Source organism: Aspergillus tubingensis, assembly GCF_013340325.1.
Source record: "Aspergillus tubingensis WU-2223L DNA, scaffold_2, whole genome shotgun sequence".
NCBI lineage: Eukaryota > Fungi > Ascomycota > Eurotiomycetes > Eurotiales > Aspergillaceae > Aspergillus > Aspergillus tubingensis.
In genome coordinates, this window is record NW_023336276.1 from 422519 (window position 1) to 447237 (window position 24719).

A 24719-nucleotide genomic window follows, 5' to 3' on the forward strand; every position below is an offset into this window, starting at 1 on the left:
AAAGTTGGTCCGAATCGGTCCGAATAGGTATCTGTCAGCAAAAGTTAATTCAATAGTTCACGTACTCCGGCAGGGCGAAGAACTAGAACCAGCCCGCGGATGGCGTGACAGCAAGGAATGTCCTCGGTCTGCAATCACGTGGTAGCGACCGACAATAATATTAAAGGCCTTTCCTGTATATCCTGGCTGGGGATTACTCCTTCCACACTTCTATCCCTGGAAGGCTCCAAACATGCCACCTATGCTTATCAATCATTTCTTCAAGTCCAACGAGTCCTTCAGCTATGAAGCGCTTCGAGCTGCCGGCTATAGCAACTATGGTGGGGCAGACCTCGGCGAAGTGATAGCTCTCTGTTCCAAAATCAGGCCCGGGAACGAAGATGACTGGCTTCGCGAATGGCAAGGCGCTGCAGAACGGGCAGTGTCTAATGCAGAGTTCTCGAAGTCCGTGCAGAACAAAGAGAGTGCCTACCATGGATACCTCCGTGCATCGAATTATTTCCGCACCGCCGAGTTCTTCCGTCGAGAAAATGTGGACGAAGACAAAATCTCCCAGTCATTGTACGAAAGATCAGAGACTGCTTTCGTCGAGGCGATGGGGCTGTCTACGTTTTCCTACGAGTCGATCAGCATCCCCTACGAAGGCACATCATTACCAGGGTATTTTGTTAGTCCTGACAGCTCCAAGAAACCACGACGGACAATCATCTTCAACGGCGGTTTTGACTCGACCATGAGTGAAGGGTGGTTTGCGATTGGAGCGGCGGCTATAGCAAGAGGCTATAACTTCCTTGCCTTCGACGGGCCTGGGCAGGGTGCAGCTATCCGGCGACAGCACCTACATTTTCGGCCCGACTGGGAGAACGTACTGACCCCTGTTGTCGACTATGCTGTGAGTCGCATGGACATTGATGCAGATGCAATAGTCATCTTTGGCTGGAGCATGGGTGGGTTCCTAGTGGCGCGAGGAGCTACGCAGGAGCATCGGGCCCGAGCCATCATCCTGGATGATGGCGTGTACGATTTTGGTTCTGCATTTCGGGCCCAACAGCCGTCCGTTATTCAAAAGCTTGTTGAACTCAGATACGATTCGATTGTCAACCCAATATTCCACTGTGTTCAGTCCCTCTCGACAGGGATCCGGTGGGCTCTGCGCAACGGGAAGTGGACTTTTGGCGTGGCATCCCCGGCAGAGCTGAGTCGTGCAGTCAACAAATACACTCTGGAGGGGATCAGTCAACTTATTGCCACACCGTGTCTGATACTCGACGCAGAAAATGATCATTTCCTGAGAGGCCAGCCAGAGGAGCTTCGGAGAAATCTGAACTGTGAGCACAAATTTGTCAGTCTACGAACAGACGAAGGGGGAGACGCACACTGTCACCAAGGATCCTTCTTTCGATTGCATCAAGTTGTTTTCGATTTCCTAGAATCGCAGCTTAGTTCAGCTAAAGGGCTGTGATTGTTTGTGAAGATATGGTGTTTTAGTTTCGCTACTTTTCTATATTATACTCAAATGTACCTTACTCTTGACCTGCCCTTATCAATCGCTCTAGCAAGACCTTATGCGTCTGTAATCACGGAACCCAATGATTGAATTAGCGAACGGTCACGGCCTATTGGCTTCTAACACCCTTTCCGCATTGGTGGAATTAACTGGAGTTTGTTCTTCTGACGTTGAATTAATTATTTCCTAGTCAGCAGGAGGCATTCGGACCATTCGGGCCATTCGGTGTTGGTTGAACCCCAGCATAGGCCGGTTAGCCGAGGTTGCACCTATCTCCAACCACAGCTAATAGATGGTTCAATTATTTATCCATTGTTCCAAATACCCCTTCGATTCATAACCTGAATACTAATGTGGGCTTTTTCTAATAAAGACAAGAATTATATATTGTTGAAGACACGTCTTTCATTCAAGCCATCCACATCTATTCCTGGGAAACAGACGAAGCAACTCAAGATGCCCAACCAATACCGCAACATCTACGGCAGTTTGCACTTCCGTGTAAGCGCGTTTTGCGTGAACTAAGGGTATATCAGCAGAGGATGTTATTAATAATAGGGCTATTAAATGTTGTTCACATCTGTTTTTACTTTAAGCGGTAGTCCTCTGGTCGTCTTTCGTTCCTAGCAAGATATGAGACTAGTAACCTGATAGCAGACAGTCTTCTTAGCAGGGAGTCTCTTGCTCCGTGTTATAATGTAGTTTTCAGCAAAAAGTCTCAAAATTTGAGGCGGTGGATCTGGCTCTTCTTTAAAAGATTTCTTAACGGTTCGTCACGGGTGAGCCTCCAACTATTGGTCGATAAGGTTAGAAGCAGTTCACTGTATAAAAGGTAAATTGAGGTTTGACTTACACTTTCCATTCTTTAGTTGCCTGATTATGTTTGTTGTATATCACAGAAACTAATTCCTTAGAATATATAGTATTCTCTTAACACTCCTGCTCCTTCTGATAATTCATAGTAAATCCACAGGAGGTAGCGAGGCGACGCTGTTCCTCTGTCAGTTCCTAGAGATCTTGGTTAATCATGATTATGTGATGTCACATGTTCTGGATACGAAATAGATCCTGATCCTCAAAGTCTTGCAAAAGAAAAGGATATAGTAAAATCGGCCTGGAGCTCTGATTCTACTTATTATCACTCCAAATTATTTTGCTTCGCCTGCCTGGTCAACCTTAAGCACCGCTAGTGTGATATAGTACTTGAAAAGGGAAGGCTATCACACCAGTGATGTTAATATCGCACCCCTGGTGTGAGCAGGTATAAATATCATATCTTTATTACCTGTATCTAGTGTATGTCTTGGTTTCAGAGAAAGATTAGAGCCTAGGGCTTTTAAGAATTGACCGTGCGGTTCCAATGTGGCTAAAGTACGGCTGAGCGGACGGGAAGCCCTGTTTTCCACACCCTGTGGTCGTATGTACTAGTTTTATCATAGATTTAAGTAATATGCTAAATACTAGCTACTAAAATGGAAGAGAACGTACAAGAACTAACAGGCAGATGATGGTTACTTCTTCCCCACAATAACAGTGCACCAAGTAATTTCCCCAGCATTCTTACTTTACTGAAATTTTCTATTATCATATACTATTAATACTTAGCTTTCAGAGGGCTCTACTCAAGGCGCTGATAACGCTTCCGAATCTAACTGAAGATGACTACATGAAGCAGCGACTGGCCATCTGCGGCGTTCGTGGCGAATGACATACATTTGCCCTTGCAGTGGGTGAAGTGGATCGGTACACTTTGTTGTCACCCATGTTTACACTCTGCTCTAGCTTTCCAGCAAGTACATTGGGAATGGAATGAAGGAATCAATAATAGAATTCCAAAAGATTGAGCAATTATAAAGAAGTAAGAACCGTTTTCTATCTTTTTTTCTGAGATCTACTAGACAAGGTCAGTTCTGTTCCTTGAGATTCTGTTGTAAGGGCTGCTAGGCGGGTAGTAGAGTTCATCGCGGAGTATAGATGCAGGATTTTATTGCCTTAGTTTCTTGCTGCTAACTTTTTTTGATCTAATCCCTTCTAAGTAGGTACAGCCGATAGTAGCCTGCGGGCTATGACATTCTCTCTGACAAGTACTGCGGAAAGTCGGATTTCCCGAGGAAGTCTAGTTTTCGGGGCTCACTAGGCATTTTACGTAGATACACAGTCCAAGTCTGTTGGCGTAGGTCTTTAGAGCGTCATTGTGGAGGCGTGCTACTATCTAAAATGCTACCAGAAACACGAAGAAGAATGATGTGGATAGCACTGCAACCAGGCGATGCGGAGGGGAAGAAGGGCAATCGGCGCAAACATCCACTCGGGAAGCAATCCGAGCCGCATTCTCGGCCCGAGAAATGCGGGAATTGCATGGAACGATATGACCACTCATTCCATAGATAAACATGGCGCTAAGGATAGGATTATTTTGTTAGGGCATTTGGTATTATAAATCACAGGATAACTTTAACTCCCTTTCTCGGATTCTTGTCCGACTGGTGTGACAAACGTTGCCCTAGGCCCATGATGTAGAGATTCTAGTTGACAGTACCCGCTGTGTGTGATGAATACAATTGTAAATATGACCCGAGTGGTGTGATTGGTGACTCGCGTGTCCAAGAAAAAGCCTATGCCCTAGTAGCTTCATTTCTACACTCTACTCACGCTCCAAACAAAAATGAAGACGTATGCCGAGCAAGATTATAAATCAAAGAGAGTAATATCAATCCATAACCATGAGTCCTTCGGCAGGGCACTTTGAAATTCAGTATGCCCGGGCCGGCTTTTGGCTGGTATGTCCGGCACATCCACCAATGATCAGCATCGTCGGCTGTGGCAGGCCGTCTCGCATTGTTGTACAGAAGGGTCTTGCATGGCCAAGATCTATAGCACTGAATTGCGTGATAGGTGTTATTTATCATGAATAACATGGCTCGAGTAGCTTATAATCTGGCACCTCCAGCACCGTGAACCGGAAAATCATCTTAGCAACCCCAAAGGAAATATACTCACATATTCCTCACCATGTCTACTCCTACTTTCAAGCAATTTTATCTTCCCGAGAAGAAAGGTTTCGACAGCTTGGTGCTCCGTGAAGTCTCAAAGCCGTCTCCGAAGCAAGGCCAAATCCTCGTGCGCATCAAAGCCGTGTCACTGAACTGGAGAGATGGCATCATTGCCCTTGGAACCTATCCGTTTCCTGGTCCAGATGCTCTTGTACCTGGAAGTGATGGAGCAGGTATACTATGTTTCTCCTCTTTCATTACAGTATGCTTAGGGTATGCAAATAGGCATTGTTGAAGAAGTCGGGGAAGGTGTGACCGAATGGAAAGTTGGCGATAGAGTGCTTGCCAACTTCACGCAAGATCACATTGCAGGAAAGCTGAACAAGCAAACTCTCCTCTCACAACTGGGTGGCGAGATTCAGGGCCTTCTAGGTGAATACTTCATCTTCCCTAAGCTAGGAGTGGTCAAGATTCCCGATTACTTGAATTTCGAGGAGGCATCTTGCCTTCCCTGCGCTGCCCTCACGGCGTGGAACGCACTCTATGGATTAGTTCCCATTCGCCCTGGACAGACTGTCCTGTTGCAGGGAACTGGAGGCGTGTCCACGTTCGGACTACAGATTGCCCATGCCGCAGGCGCAACCACAATCGTGACCTCGTCCTCAGATGAAAAGTTAGCCAAGGCCAAGGAGCTCGGTGCCACCCACCTTATTAATTATCGGAAGAATCCAGACTGGGCAGGGGAGGCCAAGCGGCTCACCATGGGTAACGGCGTTGACCACATCATCGAGGTTGGTGGTACTCTAACCTTGCAGCAATCCTTTGACTCGATCGCATTGCATGGCCTTATCCACTGCATTGGCCACATCACGAACCCTGATCCACTTGGTGCGGGCAAGGAGCTACGCGGTCCTGATGCTGCTTTCCTAGCGTTGGATCGAGTCTGTATCGTCCGGGGAGTGGTGGTAGGTTCGCGCGAGCAGTTACAGGATATGCTGGAGTGCTTCGAGGCGCACTCTATCCGGCCAGTGATTGATCGGGTATTCGACTTCGGTGAGACCAGGCAGGCGTATGACTACCTCTGGAGTTCTAGTCACACCGGGAAGGTGGTTATTCGGGTCTCGTGATTATTACTTTAACCCTACTGCACCTGCTGTACTGTGATTGTCCATGCGATACAGGGATGTTTTCAGTGTGTTCCGTCAGCTCCATATAGTTTGCCTGACACAGAATGCGCATTGATCAAATTAACCCTTTTCTCTATTTTCGGTTTCGCTTCATGTTCCTCGTCGTCCTCTGTTCCAGTATTAATAAGAATGCGAATTCTCTATCCCTTTCCATCACGGCCCATACATACTGACATAGAAAAGTCCGCAATGAAATCCCTCCGAATAAATGAATTCACGCACCAGTGCCACGCAAGGGCGTCAAGTAGGTTAGCTAGTATTCGTAAGATAAGCATTCTATAATGGCAGTTGTATATAATCTCAAGAATAACTTGAACCCAGCGTTTTCATCGTCATATCCTGTTCTTATATCCAATCTCATGGTTCTAGGTTCACAAGGGGTTGAGATACAATCTCAAGCCAATCCAGTTGTCCGCTCCTCTCTGCATACTTTGCAGCTTCCGCCATGGTCTGATTTAGGAGCACTGACCTTAGTGAAATATCACCAATAGGTGGCACCGTCCCCTTATTGCTACCTGGCAAGAATGGTAATAGATCATCCTTCCTTGAGTCACTTTGAATTGTACAGTCACTTTGACCGCATCTCGTACCGGCCTCGGTATATGCGTGGGCCATCACGTCCGCCAACCATTCAGGCACACAATGGCATTGACAAAGGATTCTGGCTTGAAGTGCTGGAAACAGTCGAAGGCCAAAGGTGTCTATAAGATGGATAAAATGTGGCCTACAATCTTTGGGCAACGTTACGGCCAAGCGTGCCGCTCCAACAGATATCATGAAGAGCTGAGACCGAGAATTTTCGAAGTCACATTTGGAACAAATGCGATGATGACATGCCCAATTCTTGTCACCGAGATCTCCGATATCATCCACTATCATCATGCCGCATATACCAAGCAACTTTGTGACAATGGTGCTCACGTTGTCCCCAGACACTATGGGCGAGTAAACTGGTGCGATTTGCTGGAATAGACGCCGGTGTGATGATGATAGGCTAGTACTGGTCTCGAGCAGATTGTCTACTCGCCGCTCGAAGCCGTGATGTCTCAGACCAAAGTAGAAATATGATTGCAGAGGCCATGCCAAGCGGAGAATGTGTTTCTTTCTTATAGCCTTGGCATTGGCAGGAGAGAAGCATTCGCGTGCTGTGGCCATTGCACAGGATCTGCATAGCCAGTTCATAGCATTATGCTCTCCAATCGATGCTTCCACATCATGATCAACGCTCCAGCCCCGCCACATTGCACCGATGTACGCACAAACAACTTCGGCATAGTCCTCCAAAGCCAGGTCAAGGGGCGCAGGCCACATGCCGTAGGACCCGTATGAAATAGATGCCACCATTAATTTGCGGACCCAAACATGGCTCGTACAGAGTATGCCGGTATGTGTCAGATATGCATTGCTGGCATCCTTTGTGGTGTGGTCGAGCTTCGCCAGCCAACGCGTAAGTTCCGTCCCTATCTTATTCCGCGCTCGCCAAGGACAGTTATAGATCGGATGCTTTGCAAAAACAGTCTCGAAGCTTCTGTTAAGTGTAATTACAGAACTCAAAAGTGCAGGTGCATCCCCGTCTTCGCGATTCGCTGTCGCCCAGTCCTCGAACCAACAGAAATTGTCTCTGTAAGACGTGAATGCCAGCTTTGGCTTCATATCTGCGTGGGTGCACGTCGGAAAGTTGAGGGTCATTATTTGATGATTACCAAGAATGGGTCCACTAGCTGATAGAGCAACATCGTTCTTGACATCATCCTTCCCGTAGCGTGCAGCACACGGTGCAAGGTGATATTCCTCAGCAACAAGCCTACTTTGACTTTCCATTGCGTACACTTCGGACAACGCATGACAAGCCATGAGGCAGCGGTGGATGAGTAGATCATCATTTTCAGCACCAAAGGCGGAGGCTGACATCAGCTTGCTGACAATCAGTGTTGCATAATCAGCAAATAAACCCAACCGCAGCAAATACTCTGTCGATACATGAATTATTGATGTCAAATCAGATAACACGGACTGACTTTGGATCTGGAAACCTGATCCAGTACAGCGGAGGCAAGGCCTATAGGCTCTAGTGTCATGGAAAGCCCCAGTCGCTTGATCCGTTATCAGATCATCAATCGAGTCACAAATCAGCACAACAACTCGCAGTGCCACTGTCAGTGCCTGGTGAACACCACTGATCGTTGCTGGAAATGCTGCAACATGGTGGTCGTTTAGCACAGCACGAATTGATGCAATGTCCGCTGAAGATTCTAACTGTTCTATCCAAACGGGGTTGTAACTGTCTCTGGGATCAAGCAAGGAGGTTGCTGTCACTCCTTCTTTGCCGCCGATTGCCATAGTCGACTGAATTTGCGGGTATGAGAAACGTGTTTCTGATTGCGACAGGTGTTAGCATGTGGATTGCTTTTTGGGCATTTGTCTTGGTCTTGCACAAGGATTTGAAAAGCCACCACCGATCATAACTCGTAGCTGAAAAGGTTGGAAACAGATGAATGATCACGCATGTGGGATTGTACAGCATTTAAGTCCTAGTCAGATCTCCCATGTGACTGTGACTCTCCACTTGTGACAGAAGTAAGGTAAGGATGAAGTCATAGACAGGCAAATTGTTCCTCCTCGAACGAGAAAGATCCCCAGATGTGATAGGCCAAGCTAGCTAAGACAACAAACACTGATACTTTTCTATTATCTATTGCCTCTTGGAACTCTGAGACATACTCCGACGTGTTGCCAATTTAGTTGAGGAACACAGTTTTAGGGGGGGTTCAAGTAACGAAAGGGATGCCAAATGTGCTGTTTACCAAGTATAACGTTAATAAAAAGCAGTGTGATGTAATTTGAGTGTTTCCGTGTGTGAAGCCTCAAACTTCATAACAAGGAACGCTCGCAGCTTTGGATGTAGTACCATCACTGATCATTGGCTGGGCTTATGGGTCACTCCTGTTTCCAGTATATAAACCGATCATCTACATTATTGCCACATGCCATAGGGCTTTCATGCAACAATTTAGTCACGTACAGGGAAGCCAGTAAGGAGAAACTGATTAACATCCAATGCGACTTGTATCACGGCAGGGAGTTTAGCCCACTCATGAAACCTATCCTTTACATCTCTGTCCTGTCTGGTCTATAGGTTAGTGTAGAGGAATGCAGTTGTTGGCTATATTTCTGGATCATTTTGAAATCGTTCATGCCTCATCTACTTAGGAAGATACTGGACGAAATCGCCAGTGTGGGGTGTCATGTCAACGACTGCATGATTGTACGTCATTGGACAGTTCTTTGCCCGACCTATTTTTGAAACTAGTTGTGGTACCATATCTAAAAGAAAACCACGAAGATAAGTCGAGATATCAGGCAGCGGCGATAGGTGTTGCAAGTATTCTCATAGTAAGGACAAGCGATGATGGTACTAGTTGTGTAACCAGTAGCAATTCTAATCCTACGCGAGAGCAATAGGTGGGTGGGGCTATCTGGTCAGATGGATATCATTATCTCATAGGCGAGCAATCCTGGCCGCTGTTCTGTAATCTCGCTGAATCGATTGTCATCGCACGAAAGTTAAATTTAACCCAACCTAGCCTCTATCATGATTAATTTACATTCATACTAATGACTTCACATCACTTTAATGTTGGATCCAATATCCTATGATTGGACGTGTGTGGATGGATGCAAGCTCTACTATTCAACTTGATTGCGTGGCTCTCTGATCTGATATCATATACCTTCCAGTTCTGCGCTTTCAGGACTCTTCTATACTCTCCCTAATTTCGAGATTGATTTGCGCCCGTCTTCTCTTGCGTACTGCCTTGATAGCGTCCCCTTCCGACGTGGCCCGTGTCAACTGGTTTTCCTTCGCGCGTGTCTGCACTACACACTACTGCTATCATTCTGCACATCAGTGTTGATAAGCTTACTTTGCAGTGTAGGGCAAGTATTACATGTACCTACCCATAGTAATTCCGTAGAGCAAAAAGGGCCATAAGTTCCCCAGCCGTTCACATAATGATAGAATGCTAAATATGCTGTGGATCCTGTTCGATAGGAAGCTCTATTGGCAAAATGTGGAATACCGTCCCCCATCAATTCAAGGATGTAGGCAGCACGTATCTTTTGGACCCACCGAATCGGCCAGTATTCCAGATACACTGTGCATGCTGGTTCGCTAGTTCATACTGTTAGGCATAGATCGTGATAAACTAGATCCGGTGCTGAGTAGCCTGGTCAGGTTCTGCTCGGAGCTGGGAGACATAGAACATGAGATCAGTCACTAGAGACACAAGGGTATTGGTGGCTATGACGCCGTCTCTCGAAACTCTAAACTCATTGCCCTGACTAGGAGGTCTAAGTAGTCTGATGGGGCGAGGGTAGCAACAATAGATTATAAATTGAAGAACGGAATAGATGTGTTCAAGTTCGAGAAATCAAAGCCATATGATAGATTTTGGGCCCTATGTGGCCTTCCTTTTATCTAAGAACTTGTTGGAAGCGTAACATGCATTCTGGTATACCGAGTTCGTCCGTTTATAGTTGTGCTTCATCGACCTTTGTGAATCCTGTACTTCGCGCGCATCCCTTTACTAGTCAGCTTGGAGAGGGCGATGGTGTGTGTGGGCTTCATGTTGTACCTACCTCCTTGCTTCGTTTATCCTTTCCCACGCCCTTCGCCTATCCGCCATTGCTTACTATGGAGGGTCCACTCCCATAAGTTGAAGAGAGTATCCCTGCCCTTTGTGTCATCCACACCGCTTCTGGGGGTACTAATCCAGCATTCAGCGACACGCTTCCCACACTTCATGTGATGCACAAAGGGTGGCAACTCATCGGAAGTGCTGTGGCCTCGAAAGATACACAGCAAAGCAAGTTCATGACTGTGCAACTAACGAAACTTGTTTTCTTTTCTCAAGAATTCTCTTCCTTGCCAGTATATTCTCGAGCCAAAAGCTCTCGTTGATATAATCTCGTCTTACCCTTTGACTATCACTCTTAGAACCCTTTATGTTCCTGTCTTGAAAGGTTTATTCATACACATTAGCCCATAGACGTCAGCCGCCTTTGGCCGCCTGGCCCCAGCAGGCTTCAATTATCGGCAACCAACCTACACCATTTGGATGTTAGTTGACCATGCGAAAGAATCCACGCATAGCTTCAGCGATATGACCCTCTATTTGGGTGTCAATTAAGTCGTTATAAACCAACCATTGATCATTACAGTAGTCTTACCAGTTGGATTTGTTTAGACTCTTGAGTCTGCTCACAAGGTGCTCAAGATTTCTTTATGAAATCTTGTTATTAAGCTAGAGACATTGGGTGGGACTATTATACAAAGGATGAACTAGAATCTGATTACACTTCATATGAGATGACTAGATCATCTCCCCTTGCCTTTCCTTTTCCCCTCGGCAGTGCAAGTGTTCTCAATATGAGAAAGAACCCGTTAACTAGCCAGCTTCCTTGCACGTTTTTTGTATCGATTGCAGGAAAGTTCAACTTTCAGATCCGTATGTGGAACGTTCCTCAGCCGCTACCAACAACAGCCTTCTCTCCGCCTCCTCACCTTCACTTCTCCCCTCGGCTGCTATCGCCTTCCGTAGACCCAAGCACCCCAACAAACCCTGTCCGACCGCAAAAATGGCCTCATCGACGGTCATATACCCCATGAATATCCACCATTGAAAGCAGACCAACAGCCAGGGCGGGGGCGGAAGAGGATCATCGGTCGGCGGTGGCGGTTCGTACGCTCGCTCCTGCTTCCCTGGAGGCAAGCGGAAAATCCAGAGGATGGCCGAGAGCGCGAAGATAGCAGCCTGAAAAAGGCGGGAGCGGGCAAGTAGGCGGTTAAGATCTGTGGGGGTGGTCGGTGATGGGGGATGAGACGGAGGTATCATTATGGCCTGTTCGCGGGGCTCCTGATGATGCTGCCTCCTTGATTGTTCTTGATGTCGCTGTCGCCTCTGGCGCTGTGCTTGCTTATAGAAACCCAGAACAGGGAGAATCAGCGTCGTGATGGGCAAGAGAAAGTAGCAGTGGATGCCGCGAAGGAAAGGGACCACGTCCCGCTCAGGCAGCGGGCAATCGTGCGGATTGTTCGGCCGGCAGAAGACGTCGGTGGTGAGGTCTAATATGAGCGGGACCAGAGTGAAAAGTAGGAAGAAGGAATAGAGAGCGAGAGTAAGGAGGATTCGCAGAAGATGACGATGGGGTCCGGTCGGAGGGGAGTAGAAGAGACACAGCAAGAAGCTGGGGTTGTTGCATTTATAGATAGACAGTTAGCCGGGTGATAGGCATCCCAGCGAGATGTGGTGGTGGCGCTGGTGGTTTGGACTTACAAGACGTTGGACAATACCCACACCCCTAATACTTGAGCGAGATTGACCCAGTCCAAAGGGGAGACAGAGACCGGCGCTGAGGGCAATTTGGAGATATCCCAAAGATAGGCGGTGTCAAGGGATTGAAAAAAGACATATTCTGTGATGCAGAGGACGTTAAAAAGCAGGTAGGCAGTGGAGATCCCCCGGCTGTGTTTCGTCTTCCACACATGCTTGATCTGGGGGATGAAGGAGGCCCAGGTTAGGGCAAGGATGATCCTGATGTCATGCTCTGTCAGCACCAGAATACATACCACAACAACGGAAAGGCATTTTGGCTAAGAATAGTCATACAAACTGAAAGGGAAAGCGAGAGTCAGCCCCATTGGATTGAAATATTTGGGGAGTGGGATCCTCAAAACGTATGGAATGCTGTGGGATGTTGTGGGCTGCAGGAGATGAGAGAAAAGGTTAGAAAGACGGACTCCCCATCCCATAGTTATATAAACAGCGCAAGACACATGCCACTATTTTAGCGGCCCCTTAGCGTCTTGGAATCGAAAATGAGGAGAGAAAAATGTCTTAGGGGTAGGGCACCTGCATGTTACAAACAAGTTACAAAGACACAGAGCACGTGATTATCACAGAGTAACCGGTTGATAAGAAATGAGCTTCAACCCCTGGAAGAAATAAAGTTTTATTTTTCTAGCTACCGTAAGAGCTATTATTGGGCTCTTTTTACCATCTCGAACACCCATCTTTAAAACAAAGTCAATCATGGTAAATGGCCATGATGCTTACCGCCTGGGCATGGAATGTAATGTATTGTATATTACAGTATCACACGGCACAAAACAATGCCAGTCTATATCCACAATATAATACATAGGGTTCGGTCATGGCTGCATGCCAGATGAATCCAGCCCTCAATCTTCTTGTGTCAAGTGCAAAATGGCATCGCGATACGGCGCCACACCCGCGCTTCGGGGATGGAATGTCTTGATTCATCGGGTCGGCTTCAATCATCCAATATCCTGAGCCGTGTAATTCCCTGCAGGCTGCTGATGTAGTCGCTTTCGTCGTCCGAGGAGGCCTGCTTGATGGCGACTTCTGTGTAATTGGATGCATTGCTTAAAATTCAGATGACCCACAAGTTGCCTGAGACATATCGCAAGTAGCGTGTTTAGAATCCGTCTCCTCCCATCGGCTCGTTCTATATAATTTCCAAATCCACTGGTGCCGCCGCAGGAATAAGAACGTCAGGCTGTTCGCCCGGCTCCCGTACCTTCCAGCTTCCCGTGGCTAGAATTGTGACTGTCGTCTCCAAATGGTCTTCCCTACTTCTCCAAACCCACCACTCGAGCCGGAGGCCCTTAAAGAGACACCGGATCCCCTCCCCAACCCGGGCTTCCCCGCCATCATTGCTCTCCATGTCCGTGAGCAAGTGAAGCCGCAAGACCTCGGACCACGTTCCGCAAACTGGCAAAGCCATTATCACGGCCTGGCGAGACTTGCATATCTGGGTCATCGACAAATGCCCATCCTCCGCCGCAGACGAACCCTTCCAGGTTGACCCACCGATCCCGCCAAACCCAGAGCTCGACGGTCAATCCTGCCGTGTTGAAAGTAAACGGCCTACCACCGCTACCACTTGTTGGCACGTATGTCACATGAAGGGTCGCAAGCACGAGGTCATCCTGTAAAGCCACCTGGCCTTGAGGGCAACATTCGACTTTTGCAATCAGAGTAGGACAGCATTCTTTCGCTCTAAACATATGGGTGCATAGGGAGCTTAGCATGTGTTCTGGGGTAGTACAAGCAGAAGAGAAGAAAGGAAGGTTCCCACCCGCAGATCAACGTCGGCATAATCGGCATGGTCTCATTGTCCTCGACTATGAAGGATAAAAAGGGCCCGCCTGGCAAGACGAGTTTAGAATTTTCTGCTTTATCGGTCCAATTCCATGAGTCATATTGTTGACCTGGGCAGAGGAGTACATATCGCTCGCCTGTCTGTAGGTATGGGATAAGACGGTCGGGGATAGCATCGTAAAATTGCTTGACATTACCGGGCTTATGAATATTGTAAGGGGAGAAGTGCCCATGTTCTAGTTGAGGGAGTATAGTATACTCGGGGAGATTGACTTGGTGCAGCCCGCCCTGTGCGGTACGTTGAAGGAGAATAAACCCGTCTGAGGTAGCAAAGCCATGGGTCTGCGGGTACCATGCAAAGACACAGTAATCGCTAACTTCATCCACCCGCTGTAGGGTCACATGAAACAGGTATGGGGATGTGCGTGACAGTCTTTCTGGACCGTGAAGAGCGAGCGAAAAAGCAGGCGCGTCAGACCTATTGCAAGTGACCACTAGGTTCAGTTGCTTGATCAGAACTTCGTTAAGTAGCGGGACCAGCTCACCGACGGTCCTTTTCTGTATATTGTAGAAAGGGAGTCAGCAGTTCCTCCATTTTAGGAGGGAGGAGGTGATGGGCATTCTGCTGTCGATTTGTTGAAGTCGAAATGAGGAGCTGAAGTGGGTTCAGATACCGTCAGCCTAGAAAGATTTTGACAAAAAGCCACATCATTCGTGTGCAGAGGCGGGAATGGAAAGCAGCATTTATATCAATATCTGTATTGAAGAAAGAGTGGGGGTGAGGCTAATCTCACTTGGGGCCAGTTCCGGTGTCCTGAAGCGGGAAGTTCCGCTCTCGCATTGCTCCTTATGATGTGGCTAATCTACTCGAACCTGGAGCCTGTGCATCGAATATCACCGCCCGGATAAAGCACTACTCAGTATACCTCCGCTGTACATGTATTGATGTGAATGGTATGATACAGTATAGCCGATACCATGCAATTTAGAACTTTACAGCTAATGAAGTATTTGTGGCAACCTAATAAAACATACCGAGGTTCTTATATGACCTGATTTGACGTGATAGATGATAATTACCCGGAATGGATAATGAGTATATCTTCTGACAGATGATCCTTCCATATAGAATTTATGTAACTGCTCATGATTTTGATCGTCGGGTTTATTGTCCACTGGAAGTCCAAAAGTTGGTGACATCTGATGATTCAATCTCCTTGGCCTGAATGCTTGCCTGCTTCAAGAAACAGCCGATACATGGTGTACCATCATACGCATCCTAAAATATATACCATCCAATATCGAGTATATTTTCACTCTCGAAGCTCCAGCAACTCATCACTTTTGAACAAGTATTGCTTCACCTGCACCCACTAGGACCTTGCCATCAGTCACTGTATCATATGTCTTTGGTCCAACAATCCGGGCATTCTCATCAACATATTGGCCAGCAAATGTAATATTATCAGCGATATCCACACCAGGACTTGTCAGCCTAGAAACCTTTGCATCTTCCCACTCATCTGTAAGGGCTAGCTCTGTGTAAGGCCTAGCGACAGGATCAGATGTTGAGTTCCAGATGTTGAGATTGACCGCCACAATAGCATCAAGACTTCCCGCTTTGTAGACCGCATATGCACCGAAGTTCGTTTCGTTGACAAGAACTTCCGTCTGCTTGTTCCCGCCTGCAAACACAGCAGCGTTGAAAAGATTCCCATAGTACATTGGGTTGACGTGAGGAGCACTGTCGTTGTAGAGGATAGGCTGCCAGGGTGAGTAGCGATAGCGTGTTCCCATGTGAAAATGAACACGGGATACCTTGAGTGAAGAAAGATACATGACATAGTCGATGGCCCAAACAGCAGATGCCATAACATCTGAGATATTGAACGCGCCCTGGCAAGAAATAGAGTTGGTCTCACCGATAACATATTTGATACCTGAACTCGCTGTCGCATTGCCCAGATAGTCATGGTACCAAACACGAGAGAGCATGTTGGTGCGATCGAAAAGGGTGTCTTCGATTGTTGGCCCAGCACCCGTATAGTGGCAGTTAGCACCCATATACTGAGGATACCCCGTTAGCAGATAGTCCACAGATGCATTTACTGATTTGATGCTCATTCACCTCGTGGTCAGAAACCGTCTTTGTCTTGTCTGGGCCCATACCATCTAGCTCCGCATTTTCAACATTCCAGTCCGTCCTTTCGTCGAGATGGCGAGGTGCCTCAAATGCACATCCTTGGAACAATCTCGTTGCGTCCTTACCAGTCAAGTTCCGACTGATAGCCGACGCAAATTCGTTCCATTGGTTCACGTAGCGTTGGACCGTCCAATTCCCGTCTCTATGCTTACCATTTCCCCAGCCTGGTTTATACTGTTAAACGCAGGGTAGACAATCACAATTTGATATCGAGCCAACTTACTATCTACCTCATTTCCAATCTCGAACGCATATAATGAGTTGCCCATGGTCTCGTAGGCAGCGTTTGCCTCGAGTACACATTGATCAAGGCCATTCCCAATATTGTAATATGTCTCGTTTACCGTATTGAAGAAATTGAGGCCTTGCACAAAATTGTTAGCATTTTGTTCTCTATGGTGTCGTGAAAACTATACCATATATGTATTGGGTGCCACTGGGAAATTGTCTGAAAGATTGAAACCAAGAAGGGCCAACGAGCGTATGCGATGGCTGGTCAGAAGCGACAGAGCTAAATGGGTCGATTATAGCTTCGGTTTGATTCGGATAATATATGGCAGAGCTTTGGGTGCTGCCGCCCACACGGAAGATCGGATATGCGCCCGATATGTCGTACAAGTTTTGAATCACTTGCCTTGAAAAAAGGTTTGGGTGTCTTGAAAAAGTTAAAGTACGTCACCAATGGTATCTAGGGTTGACCATACGTATCATTTCCGGCATAATCTGCCATGAACGAAAACTCGATGGAAAATGATTGATATGCTGCATCCACAATCTGCTTCCCAGGCCTAGGGCTAGCCGGCGGAGAAAGCTTTATTTCGCGGGTAACATTAAGCTTAACGGATAGATCAGATACTGCAAATGGAATAAAAATTACAAAAGTGATGATGCTTGCAAGAGAAGGCATTATGGACACTTTGCTTGGGGCCACCTTTGCAGTGAACAAGTCCGTTCAAAGCGTTCTTCGTTATGCTCTTATAGTAAAGAAACAGGCAAAACTCCCAGAAAGCCAATTTAGCCGACCAAATATGTAGTCTGAAACGGCTGATGCTCTTTGTTCTTATTTGAGGAGAAATTCTTCCTTGTCCTTGATCTACAGCTTTCAACCAACGACCCCGCAGCTATCAGACGTTTTGCCGCGGAAAACAGTACGGGCTGATTGAGAGCTTTGGCTGTCTTACATATATGCCTCTCCTTGTTATTTTTCCCTTCTTGAGACAGAGAAACTCATTTGTGGGGTGATATTTACACTTGGGAGAGAGCGATATTTCTATACAATGCCTACATCTTGCCCCTACACCAGGACTAACAGATTAACTACTCAAGCATCATAAATATTATTAGTAGGCTAGTGACCTACGTGTAATTATATATATAGTAGACCTTATACACCTGCAGCATGTGTTTCATTGCAATATTGTAGGCGTACATGAACCGGGCACCTTTAACCCGAGATTATATTAATTGATGCGTAAATCCCTGCAGATGAATGTCACCGTCCTCGCCAAGTCGGCAGCAAATTTTTCGCGACCAGCGAAAACCTGTTCAGAAAGTCATCCAACCTGTTTGGCAGCAACTCTAGAGGTAATGAAAAAGATGAAAGGTTTATGGTTTGAGGTAAAAAATGTTTCCTTGTACTTTCAATACACACTCTGACTTGCGTTATTGTGATTCCCTAGAGGCACATACCCCAGCCATGGCAATGGGCAGGAAAGTAGGATGATAACGTAAACCACCTGCAGGTTATCCAATAGATTCCGATCCAGTGTGAAGAGCAAATAAATTCCCACGTATTATAATTCATATCTTTCTCTTGTTAATCACTGACGGAAAATTCTATTCATCACGAATGACATTCTCAATCATCTGTCGGCAGCACCCAAGATACTGACATGGATCACAAAGGGACCTTAGCCTCTCCACTCCGACTTCAGCTACCAGACTGTTATCCTGTTGAAGAACATCGATTAAGGGGAGATTTCCCTCAATTGCCTTTGTACAGGCCTCATAAACCACATCATGTGCCCTCTGGCGACCAAGTTTCGGCGCAGTTCCCATCATCACTGCCTCCGCAACAATCAGGCCCTTGGTCATGTTGAGATTGTCTGACATGGCTTCAGTGTTGACGAGAAGACCCTTCATAATGAAGTTCGCTTGGTGTAGCGCGCCACAGCATAGGACAAATGAATCTGGAACGCAGCTCCACTCCAGGTGCCAGGGGCCAGAGGCTCGTTCGAAATCGGACACCATAGCATCCAGAGCTAATGATGCGTTCGACCGAAGCAACTTCGAAGAGGCAAGTATAGCTTCGCTTGATATAGGGTTTCGCTTCTGAGGCATAGTTGATGACGCTCCCCGAAACGGTACGAAGGGCTCAGCCACCTCGGCAACCTCGTTAGACGACATGATGATGATATCTAGAGCGATTTTCCCTAGAGATCCCCCGATGAGTGCTAGAAAGTTGATGATTTCTGCAATGTGATCCCGTGCCACATGCCATGTAATTGATGGATCATGTAACCCGAGCTCCGTGGCAAGTTGTTTTCGCACCTTTAGACCGGTATCATCCGAGCCGAGTGATGCCAATGTTCCTGCTGCGCCGCCGAACTGGACCAGCAAACATCGACGTTCTATTTCTGTCAATCGTTGGATATGCCGTTGGATACCAGAGAGATATACGGCGCATTTATAGCCAAATGTGATTGGAAGAGCATGTTGGAGATGGGTCCTGCCTGCCATGGGTCTTGGAAGTGTCAGCACCTCTTTAACAGTGTTGCATTTGTAAGACGTACGTGTCGGCATATTTCTCCGAAAGAGACTTTAGAGTTGCGTCCAACTCATGAAGGTTCCGACGGACGATAGCAAGTCCTCTACGCATTTGCACCATGGAAGCGCAGTCCATGATATCTTGTGTTGTGGCACCCCAATGGATGTACTTGGCATGTTCCTCGGGCACCATCTCGGCCAATTGCCACACCAGCGGCAAGACAGGATACCCAACATTTTCGGTGTCTGCGGCCATGCGGTCGAGGCTATTTTCATAGATGTTATTAGTCCATAATTGTAGGGTTCGGAAAGGGGGATACATACTCTAGGTTTTCGTACTTGGCGTTCTCTGCAATAACATTGGCCGATTCGTGTGGGATAACATTCACCTTTGCTTCAGCCCGCGCAAGAGCAATTTCAACTTCAACCAAGCACTTGATGTAAGCTTCATCTGCGAATATGTCGCGGATTTCTTCCGTTCCAAAAAGATTGCGGAAAATGCGGGAATCGACCGCACTGTTCAACATTGTTTGGGATTTGTATAGGTGATGCTGCTATGAAAAGAATTGAAGGTATGCGCAGTCGATGATTGTGGCTGGTGAATTTCCCTTTAAATGAGAGCGATCGGAACAGTCACTGGTATTCCGAAGACTACGCTGGTATAATGCCGGAGCTTGGTACTATTCCGACGGGATAGGCCTTATCCCGAAATTAGTCTCCCGAGCCAGCCCTATTCCATCCCCGCAATTTCGGGCTAACCACGCGTCACTCTTCTTGGCTAACATGGGGTACCTACATACCCCCAGGCTCTTCTACACAATCATCCGGGGAAGAGTGTCTGGTTGTGGGGTAGCCTGTCAACTATAAATGCATTCAAATGGACTGCATATTATTTTTGACAAGGATCCTGTGAACAACAGTGGTCATCAAGCATGGCACTCCATGGTCACGCACTGTCGCTTGCCCAGTTGATTCTGGTAGTATGCCCTGCCTTTTTCCTCTTTGGCTACAATCAAGCCGGCGTCGGCGGTCTCGTATCTGTGGAAGACTGGACCACAACCTTCCCCGAAATCGATACTATCCACACATCAGGCGCATTGAAAAGCCACAATTTAACAGTCCAAGGTGTTGTTATCTCGACATTTACCCTTGGTGCATTGGTTGGGTCTCTTTCATGCTCATTGATCGGTGACATCTTGGGAAGAAGAAAGGTCATATTTGCAGGCTCACTTGCAACGTTGATTGGGGAAGCCCTGTGTTGTTCCTCTTTTGGGCTCGCTCAGTTGATTCTGGGAAGGCTTATAATTGGAATCGGCATTGGAATGCTTAGTGGAACAGTACCTGTCTGGCAGTCCGAATGTTCATCGGCACATAATAGGGGCAAACACGTTGTTCTGGATGGTCTTTTCATCAGCGCTGGGTACGCAATCACGTCGTGGGTTAATCTGGGACTCTATCAGGTCAAAACCGGCTCGGTTGCCTGGAGAGTGCCATTGGCAATTCCGGGACTGGTTTCGCTTATCCCCATGTTTTCAATTTTCTTTCTCCCAGAATCTCCTCGATGGCTTGTTCAAAAGGGCCGCCTTGAGCAGGCTCGTGCAACACTAGTCAGTCTGAACAATACATCAGCCCAGTCGGAAGACGTGAACGGCGATATTGCGGCAATCCAGTCAACACTAGAGAATCACTCTCGTGGTGTCTCAATAATGGATATTTGGCGCCCAAACGATGAAAGGTTATTCTACCGCTTCGCTCTGTGCATCATGCTCCAATTCTACCAGCAAATGTCGGGAGGTAAGTGCCCATAGAGGACATGCCCTACATGTATGCATACCATAGCTGACGCAACTACTTTTAGGAAACCTTATCTCAGTCTACGCTCCGGTTATCTTCGAAGATAACCTCCAAATGACCAGCATGATGTCTCGAATACTAGCTGCCGCGACGCTTTCGTGGAAGTTCCTCTCGTGTTTCGTGGCTTTTTACTGCATTGATCGGTTCGGTCGCCGCGTGGTGTTTATTGTGAGCGGGTCGGGAATGTCGCTTTGTATGCTGGCCTTAGCAATCACCACGAGCTTTCCACATACAAACAAGCCCGCTTCCATTATTTCGGCGCTTTTTATTTTCTTGTTTAACTTTTTCATCCCCATCGGATTTCTGGGTGCAAACTTTCTATACTGTACCGAGGTGGCGCCGCTCCGTCTGAGAGTTGCCATGGCTTCGATCTCAACCGCAAATCATTGGCTTTGGTAAGCTTCCATTCTTGCTGCAGACATTTTCTTGGAAAGTGCCAGTGCTGATTTGTTAGGAATTTTGTTGTCACGATGATAACTCCTGTCGCAATCAACAATATTGGCTATCAGTATTATATAGTATATGCCGTGATTGGTGCATGTATCCCTATCTCGGTGTACTTCCTATATCCGGAAACTATGGGGTGGAAGCTGGAAGACTTGGATATACTGTTCAAACAAGGGCTGAGCATTCGAGGGATTGTTAGGTCGTCTTATCTGCCTCCAAACTGTGATGCAGAAGGCCGGGTTTCATTTGAAAAAAGTGAGGTTGAAGAAGTTGAGCATAGGGACCTTTAGGTATGTGTCATCGGATACAAGTAGGATTCGGAGTCAATTTAGTATAGCAATACGCTGTTCCAGAACGTACATGCCTCACAATACTCAGTAAGCACGAGCATTGTATTTCAGCTTGTAAAAGAATAGACAAAAGTAGTATCATGTCTACTAATGTCAGTGTCAGATGCCGATGCCTTAGGTGTGAAACACCATAGAGCTGTCCAAGTTTTAATATATATTTTGCACTGCTGTCAGTATACTACTAAGTCGGGATAGTAGCTGAAAGTTGACTGGCCTGTTGGTAAAGTTGGACATTTGTAGCCTTAATCCCAGCTCCGTTTCTGGTTGTTCTACAATATTGGAGCATCGTTCTGCGAATTGTTGTGGCTGAATCACACAGTCGATCTATTCTATTGTGGCAGGTGGAGCGAGGACAGTTCCGACTGCCATTCTGTCTCGGTTCCAGCCGGGATCACGTGACTAGGTGCTTGCTATGGCTCAGGTGACCCACTTGGGACTTTCCCCGCGCCTCTACATTCCTGGGCTTCAATCTTATTGGGATAGCCCTGTACTTCTGGGATACCAGGTATAATGGAAGCCATTGGACAAGGGGGTGCTATACCCAGGCTGCAACTCTCGTCTCAAGTGTGGTGTGTTTCCGTCTCCCGAATTTTACTGGATATGTTATTGACAAACAAATTTTCAGCGATCGTTGCCGCATGTATGTAGATTCTCTGAAACTTACGGATCGTTGGTCGGAAAGAAGCTGATTCGGTATCTTCAGAAAGAAGATCCGTTGTGACGGATTACTCCCATCGGTATTGCTCCCCCAACCACTCTATAGATGAATGGATTGGACTGATACGGTGGGACCCGTATAGTGTAGCAACTGTAGAACCGCTGGAGCTTCCTGTGTCACATCTAAGCAACTCAAAAGACGAACGCGGCCCAGAAGGTTAGTGCTGTATCTCGTCACATTATTTAGTTTTCCAGGGATGATGTTAATGAATTTGTTAGGCACCTTGAGCAACAAGAAAGGTTGCTCGATGAGCTCAGGATCCAAAATCAGAATCTGCAGCGCGAAATTCGGCAACTACGTGCTAGCCATTCCACAACTGTTGACAAATCAGTATGGAACGACACTGCACCTGGATTCCAAGCCCACGGTTATACAGAACTGCAAGTTGCAGGTTCGTCTGATGCGGCAACTACTCCAAATCAACAAAGTCATCCTATCATAAAGCATCTAGGACGCTTAGTGCCCTTAACACCGAGTGTCAATCGATTCGCAGGATCAACAACAGGAATTTATTTCATACGCTGTGCCGAATCAGTATATAAATCTCTTTTCGACCAAGAAGAAGGTTTTCCAGATGTCGTTAATCGGCTCCATTTACTCGGGGCTTGCCCAGAATATTCCCAACATCTGCATTTTTTAAACTCAATGGATCTTTCTCGACCACCACATTTCATGCTCGATAAGCCACGAGCATTCTACCTGGGTGCTATAACAGAGTTTTTCCAATCTTGGTCGTCTATCTGGCCAGTACTCATGAAGAAGCAGTTTCTTTCCGCCTTCCACCGGATCTTCGATCGTGTTGAGGCCCACGACCCTAATCTCTCACCGTCTGACTATATTATTCTGAGGCAAATATTTCTTGTCCTCTCAATTACCGCATGGAAAAGTCGATCGCCCACAGAGTGCAACACTTACTACCTTAATACCCTGGAATGTGCTCGGTTAACGACTGCACCTGAAAACGAGGACCTTCCAGGGCTGCAGTCCCATCTTTTAACTTGTCTATATCTTCAACTTACCCGGAAGCACGATGAGTGGACACAAACATGCGGACAGGTTGTTCGACTTGCGCAATCTCTAGGACTCCATCGACATTCCCGACGCTTCCAATTTTGTTCTGGGGAGATGGAGTTAAGAAAACGCATATGGTGGTGCGTTTACGCTGTAGACGTGTAAGGCTCCCAACAACAAAGACTGCCTGTAAGTCACTAATCTTCATAAACAGTGCCTGCAGCATAGTACACGGTCTGCCGAAAATGATCCAAGACGATGATGTGGATACCGACCTACCTGTTGACACGGATCTGGACGATGTGGCTGCGACTGACATACCGCTCCCCCTTCCGGGAGAGACAACAAGCATGGCTACATTCATCCTCTACGTGAAATTGCTCAGAATATTCTCCAGCTGCCTCAAGTCGCTATATACTACTACCAAACGACGAAACGGTGTCGCCAAAATCACAGCACTGGATCACGAGCTATCAGTGTGGCGCCACAGCGTAGTCCAGTTCCAAGGCAATGAGATGAAAGACCATGACGATGGTCTACCGGACACTCTTCATATGAACTCAGCAGATCAGTCGTTCGAGACACTGTTTCTACACTTCTTAGGAAACGTGGCTGTTGTCTTGATTCACCAGCCAGCATTGACATTCGACCCGAAGCACCCTCAATTCACGAAGAGCCTGTCGAGGTGCGTTCGTGCAGCACTCAATATACTCAGTATGTTGGGAAGCAGTCATGATAACCAAAGACTTCACTGTCTGTTCCCGAACAAGTCATCCATAGTCTTCCAGTCGGCGCTGCTGTGCTTCTATCATCAATGGATGTGCATGGCGTCTTCATTAACGCCAAGCCACAATCTTGATCCCTTGATGGGCAAAATAGTAGATACTGCCCTCAAGCTTCTCGATATGCACAAGACGGAACTAGTTACTCCGAATACCGGTTCAAACACGACTATTGACGTTCAGACGGTCTCAGCTGCTCAAGACCTTGTTCGGTTGTTTTCGAGTCGCATAGAGCATGCAGGAGATGCGCCCGTGTCGGCTGTACCGGCTTCTTCGATGGCTCAAACCTCTCCCTCATCATTCATCTTCACACCTCCAGCTGGCCTGGGTAGTCATGAACCACTGAACTTTGAACGAGAGTCACAAATGGCAACAATTCCTCTTGACTTTGGAATACTGGAAGACGGCATTCTCGACAACGAATGGCTTTAAGTGATAAGGATACTCTAGTGGATGCAAACAAAGTAATGTAATCAATTCAGATATATAGATAAAGAAAATGTCCCCTGTTTTTCTAATGCTTCGAATACTAATCCCGCGACTACAAATTATGAGCATGAGGATACCATAGATAAACTCAGTACTAACAATCGCTGTGACCATTCATGTATCCAGGCTGATTTGAATGGCATGATCTAACAAGCTTAGGCTTCATGGAAACATCTTTGGAAATAAATTGGAACAGATTAGGAACATCTGGGTCTCTAGTTGGCAGGGC

General features: G+C 46.9%; 8 protein-coding genes across 8 annotated transcripts; 4 read left to right on the top strand and 4 right to left on the bottom strand.

The window, feature by feature from the left end:
* Window positions 1–232: 232 nt before the first annotated feature.
* Window positions 233–1462, top strand: AtWU_00701 (alpha/beta hydrolase family protein; the record flags this gene model as incomplete). The annotated part of the gene is made up of 1 exon (XM_035495816.1): window positions 233–1462. One exon carries the CDS (start codon window positions 233–235, stop codon window positions 1460–1462), a length of 1230 nt encoding a protein of 409 aa, XP_035351709.1.
* A 3057-nt stretch (window positions 1463–4519) lies between these two features.
* Window positions 4520–5627, top strand: AtWU_00702 (zinc-dependent alcohol dehydrogenase family protein; the record flags this gene model as incomplete). The annotated part of the gene is made up of 2 exons (XM_035495817.1): window positions 4520–4733; window positions 4786–5627. The coding sequence occupies 2 exons, from the start codon at window positions 4520–4522 to the stop codon at window positions 5625–5627; spliced, it is 1056 nt and encodes a 351-aa protein (XP_035351710.1).
* A 417-nt stretch (window positions 5628–6044) lies between these two features.
* AtWU_00703 (uncharacterized protein) lies at window positions 6045–8027 on the bottom strand (the record flags this gene model as incomplete). Its single annotated transcript, XM_035495818.1, has 1 exon — window positions 6045–8027. The coding sequence occupies one exon, from the start codon at window positions 8025–8027 to the stop codon at window positions 6045–6047; it is 1983 nt and encodes a 660-aa protein (XP_035351711.1).
* A 3152-nt stretch (window positions 8028–11179) lies between these two features.
* On the bottom strand, window positions 11180–12387 carry AtWU_00704 (PQ-loop repeat-containing protein; the record flags this gene model as incomplete). Its single annotated transcript, XM_035495819.1, has 3 exons — window positions 11180–11933; window positions 12023–12280; window positions 12356–12387. 3 exons carry the CDS (start codon window positions 12385–12387, stop codon window positions 11180–11182), a joined length of 1044 nt encoding a protein of 347 aa, XP_035351712.1.
* A 1032-nt stretch (window positions 12388–13419) lies between these two features.
* Window positions 13420–16980, bottom strand: AtWU_00705 (glycosyl hydrolase family 79 C-terminal domain-containing protein; the record flags this gene model as incomplete). The annotated part of the gene is made up of 8 exons (XM_035495820.1): window positions 13420–13768; window positions 13848–14348; window positions 14416–14525; window positions 15245–15937; window positions 15999–16237; window positions 16297–16437; window positions 16490–16707; window positions 16778–16980. The coding sequence occupies 8 exons, from the start codon at window positions 16978–16980 to the stop codon at window positions 13420–13422; spliced, it is 2454 nt and encodes an 817-aa protein (XP_035351713.1).
* Window positions 16981–17909: 929 nt separating this feature from the next.
* On the bottom strand, window positions 17910–19366 carry AtWU_00706 (class-II fumarase/aspartase family protein; the record flags this gene model as incomplete). Its single annotated transcript, XM_035495821.1, has 3 exons — window positions 17910–18816; window positions 18866–19105; window positions 19164–19366. The coding sequence occupies 3 exons, from the start codon at window positions 19364–19366 to the stop codon at window positions 17910–17912; spliced, it is 1350 nt and encodes a 449-aa protein (XP_035351714.1).
* Window positions 19367–19771: 405 nt separating this feature from the next.
* On the top strand, window positions 19772–21430 carry AtWU_00707 (general substrate transporter; the record flags this gene model as incomplete). The annotated part of the gene is made up of 3 exons (XM_035495822.1): window positions 19772–20633; window positions 20698–21088; window positions 21148–21430. The coding sequence occupies 3 exons, from the start codon at window positions 19772–19774 to the stop codon at window positions 21428–21430; spliced, it is 1536 nt and encodes a 511-aa protein (XP_035351715.1).
* A 570-nt stretch (window positions 21431–22000) lies between these two features.
* Window positions 22001–24433, top strand: AtWU_00708 (transcription factor domain-containing protein; the record flags this gene model as incomplete). Its single annotated transcript, XM_035495823.1, has 7 exons — window positions 22001–22059; window positions 22116–22130; window positions 22194–22227; window positions 22291–22364; window positions 22427–22599; window positions 22957–23380; window positions 23434–24433. The coding sequence occupies 7 exons, from the start codon at window positions 22001–22003 to the stop codon at window positions 24431–24433; spliced, it is 1779 nt and encodes a 592-aa protein (XP_035351716.1).
* Window positions 24434–24719: the final 286 nt, after the last annotated feature.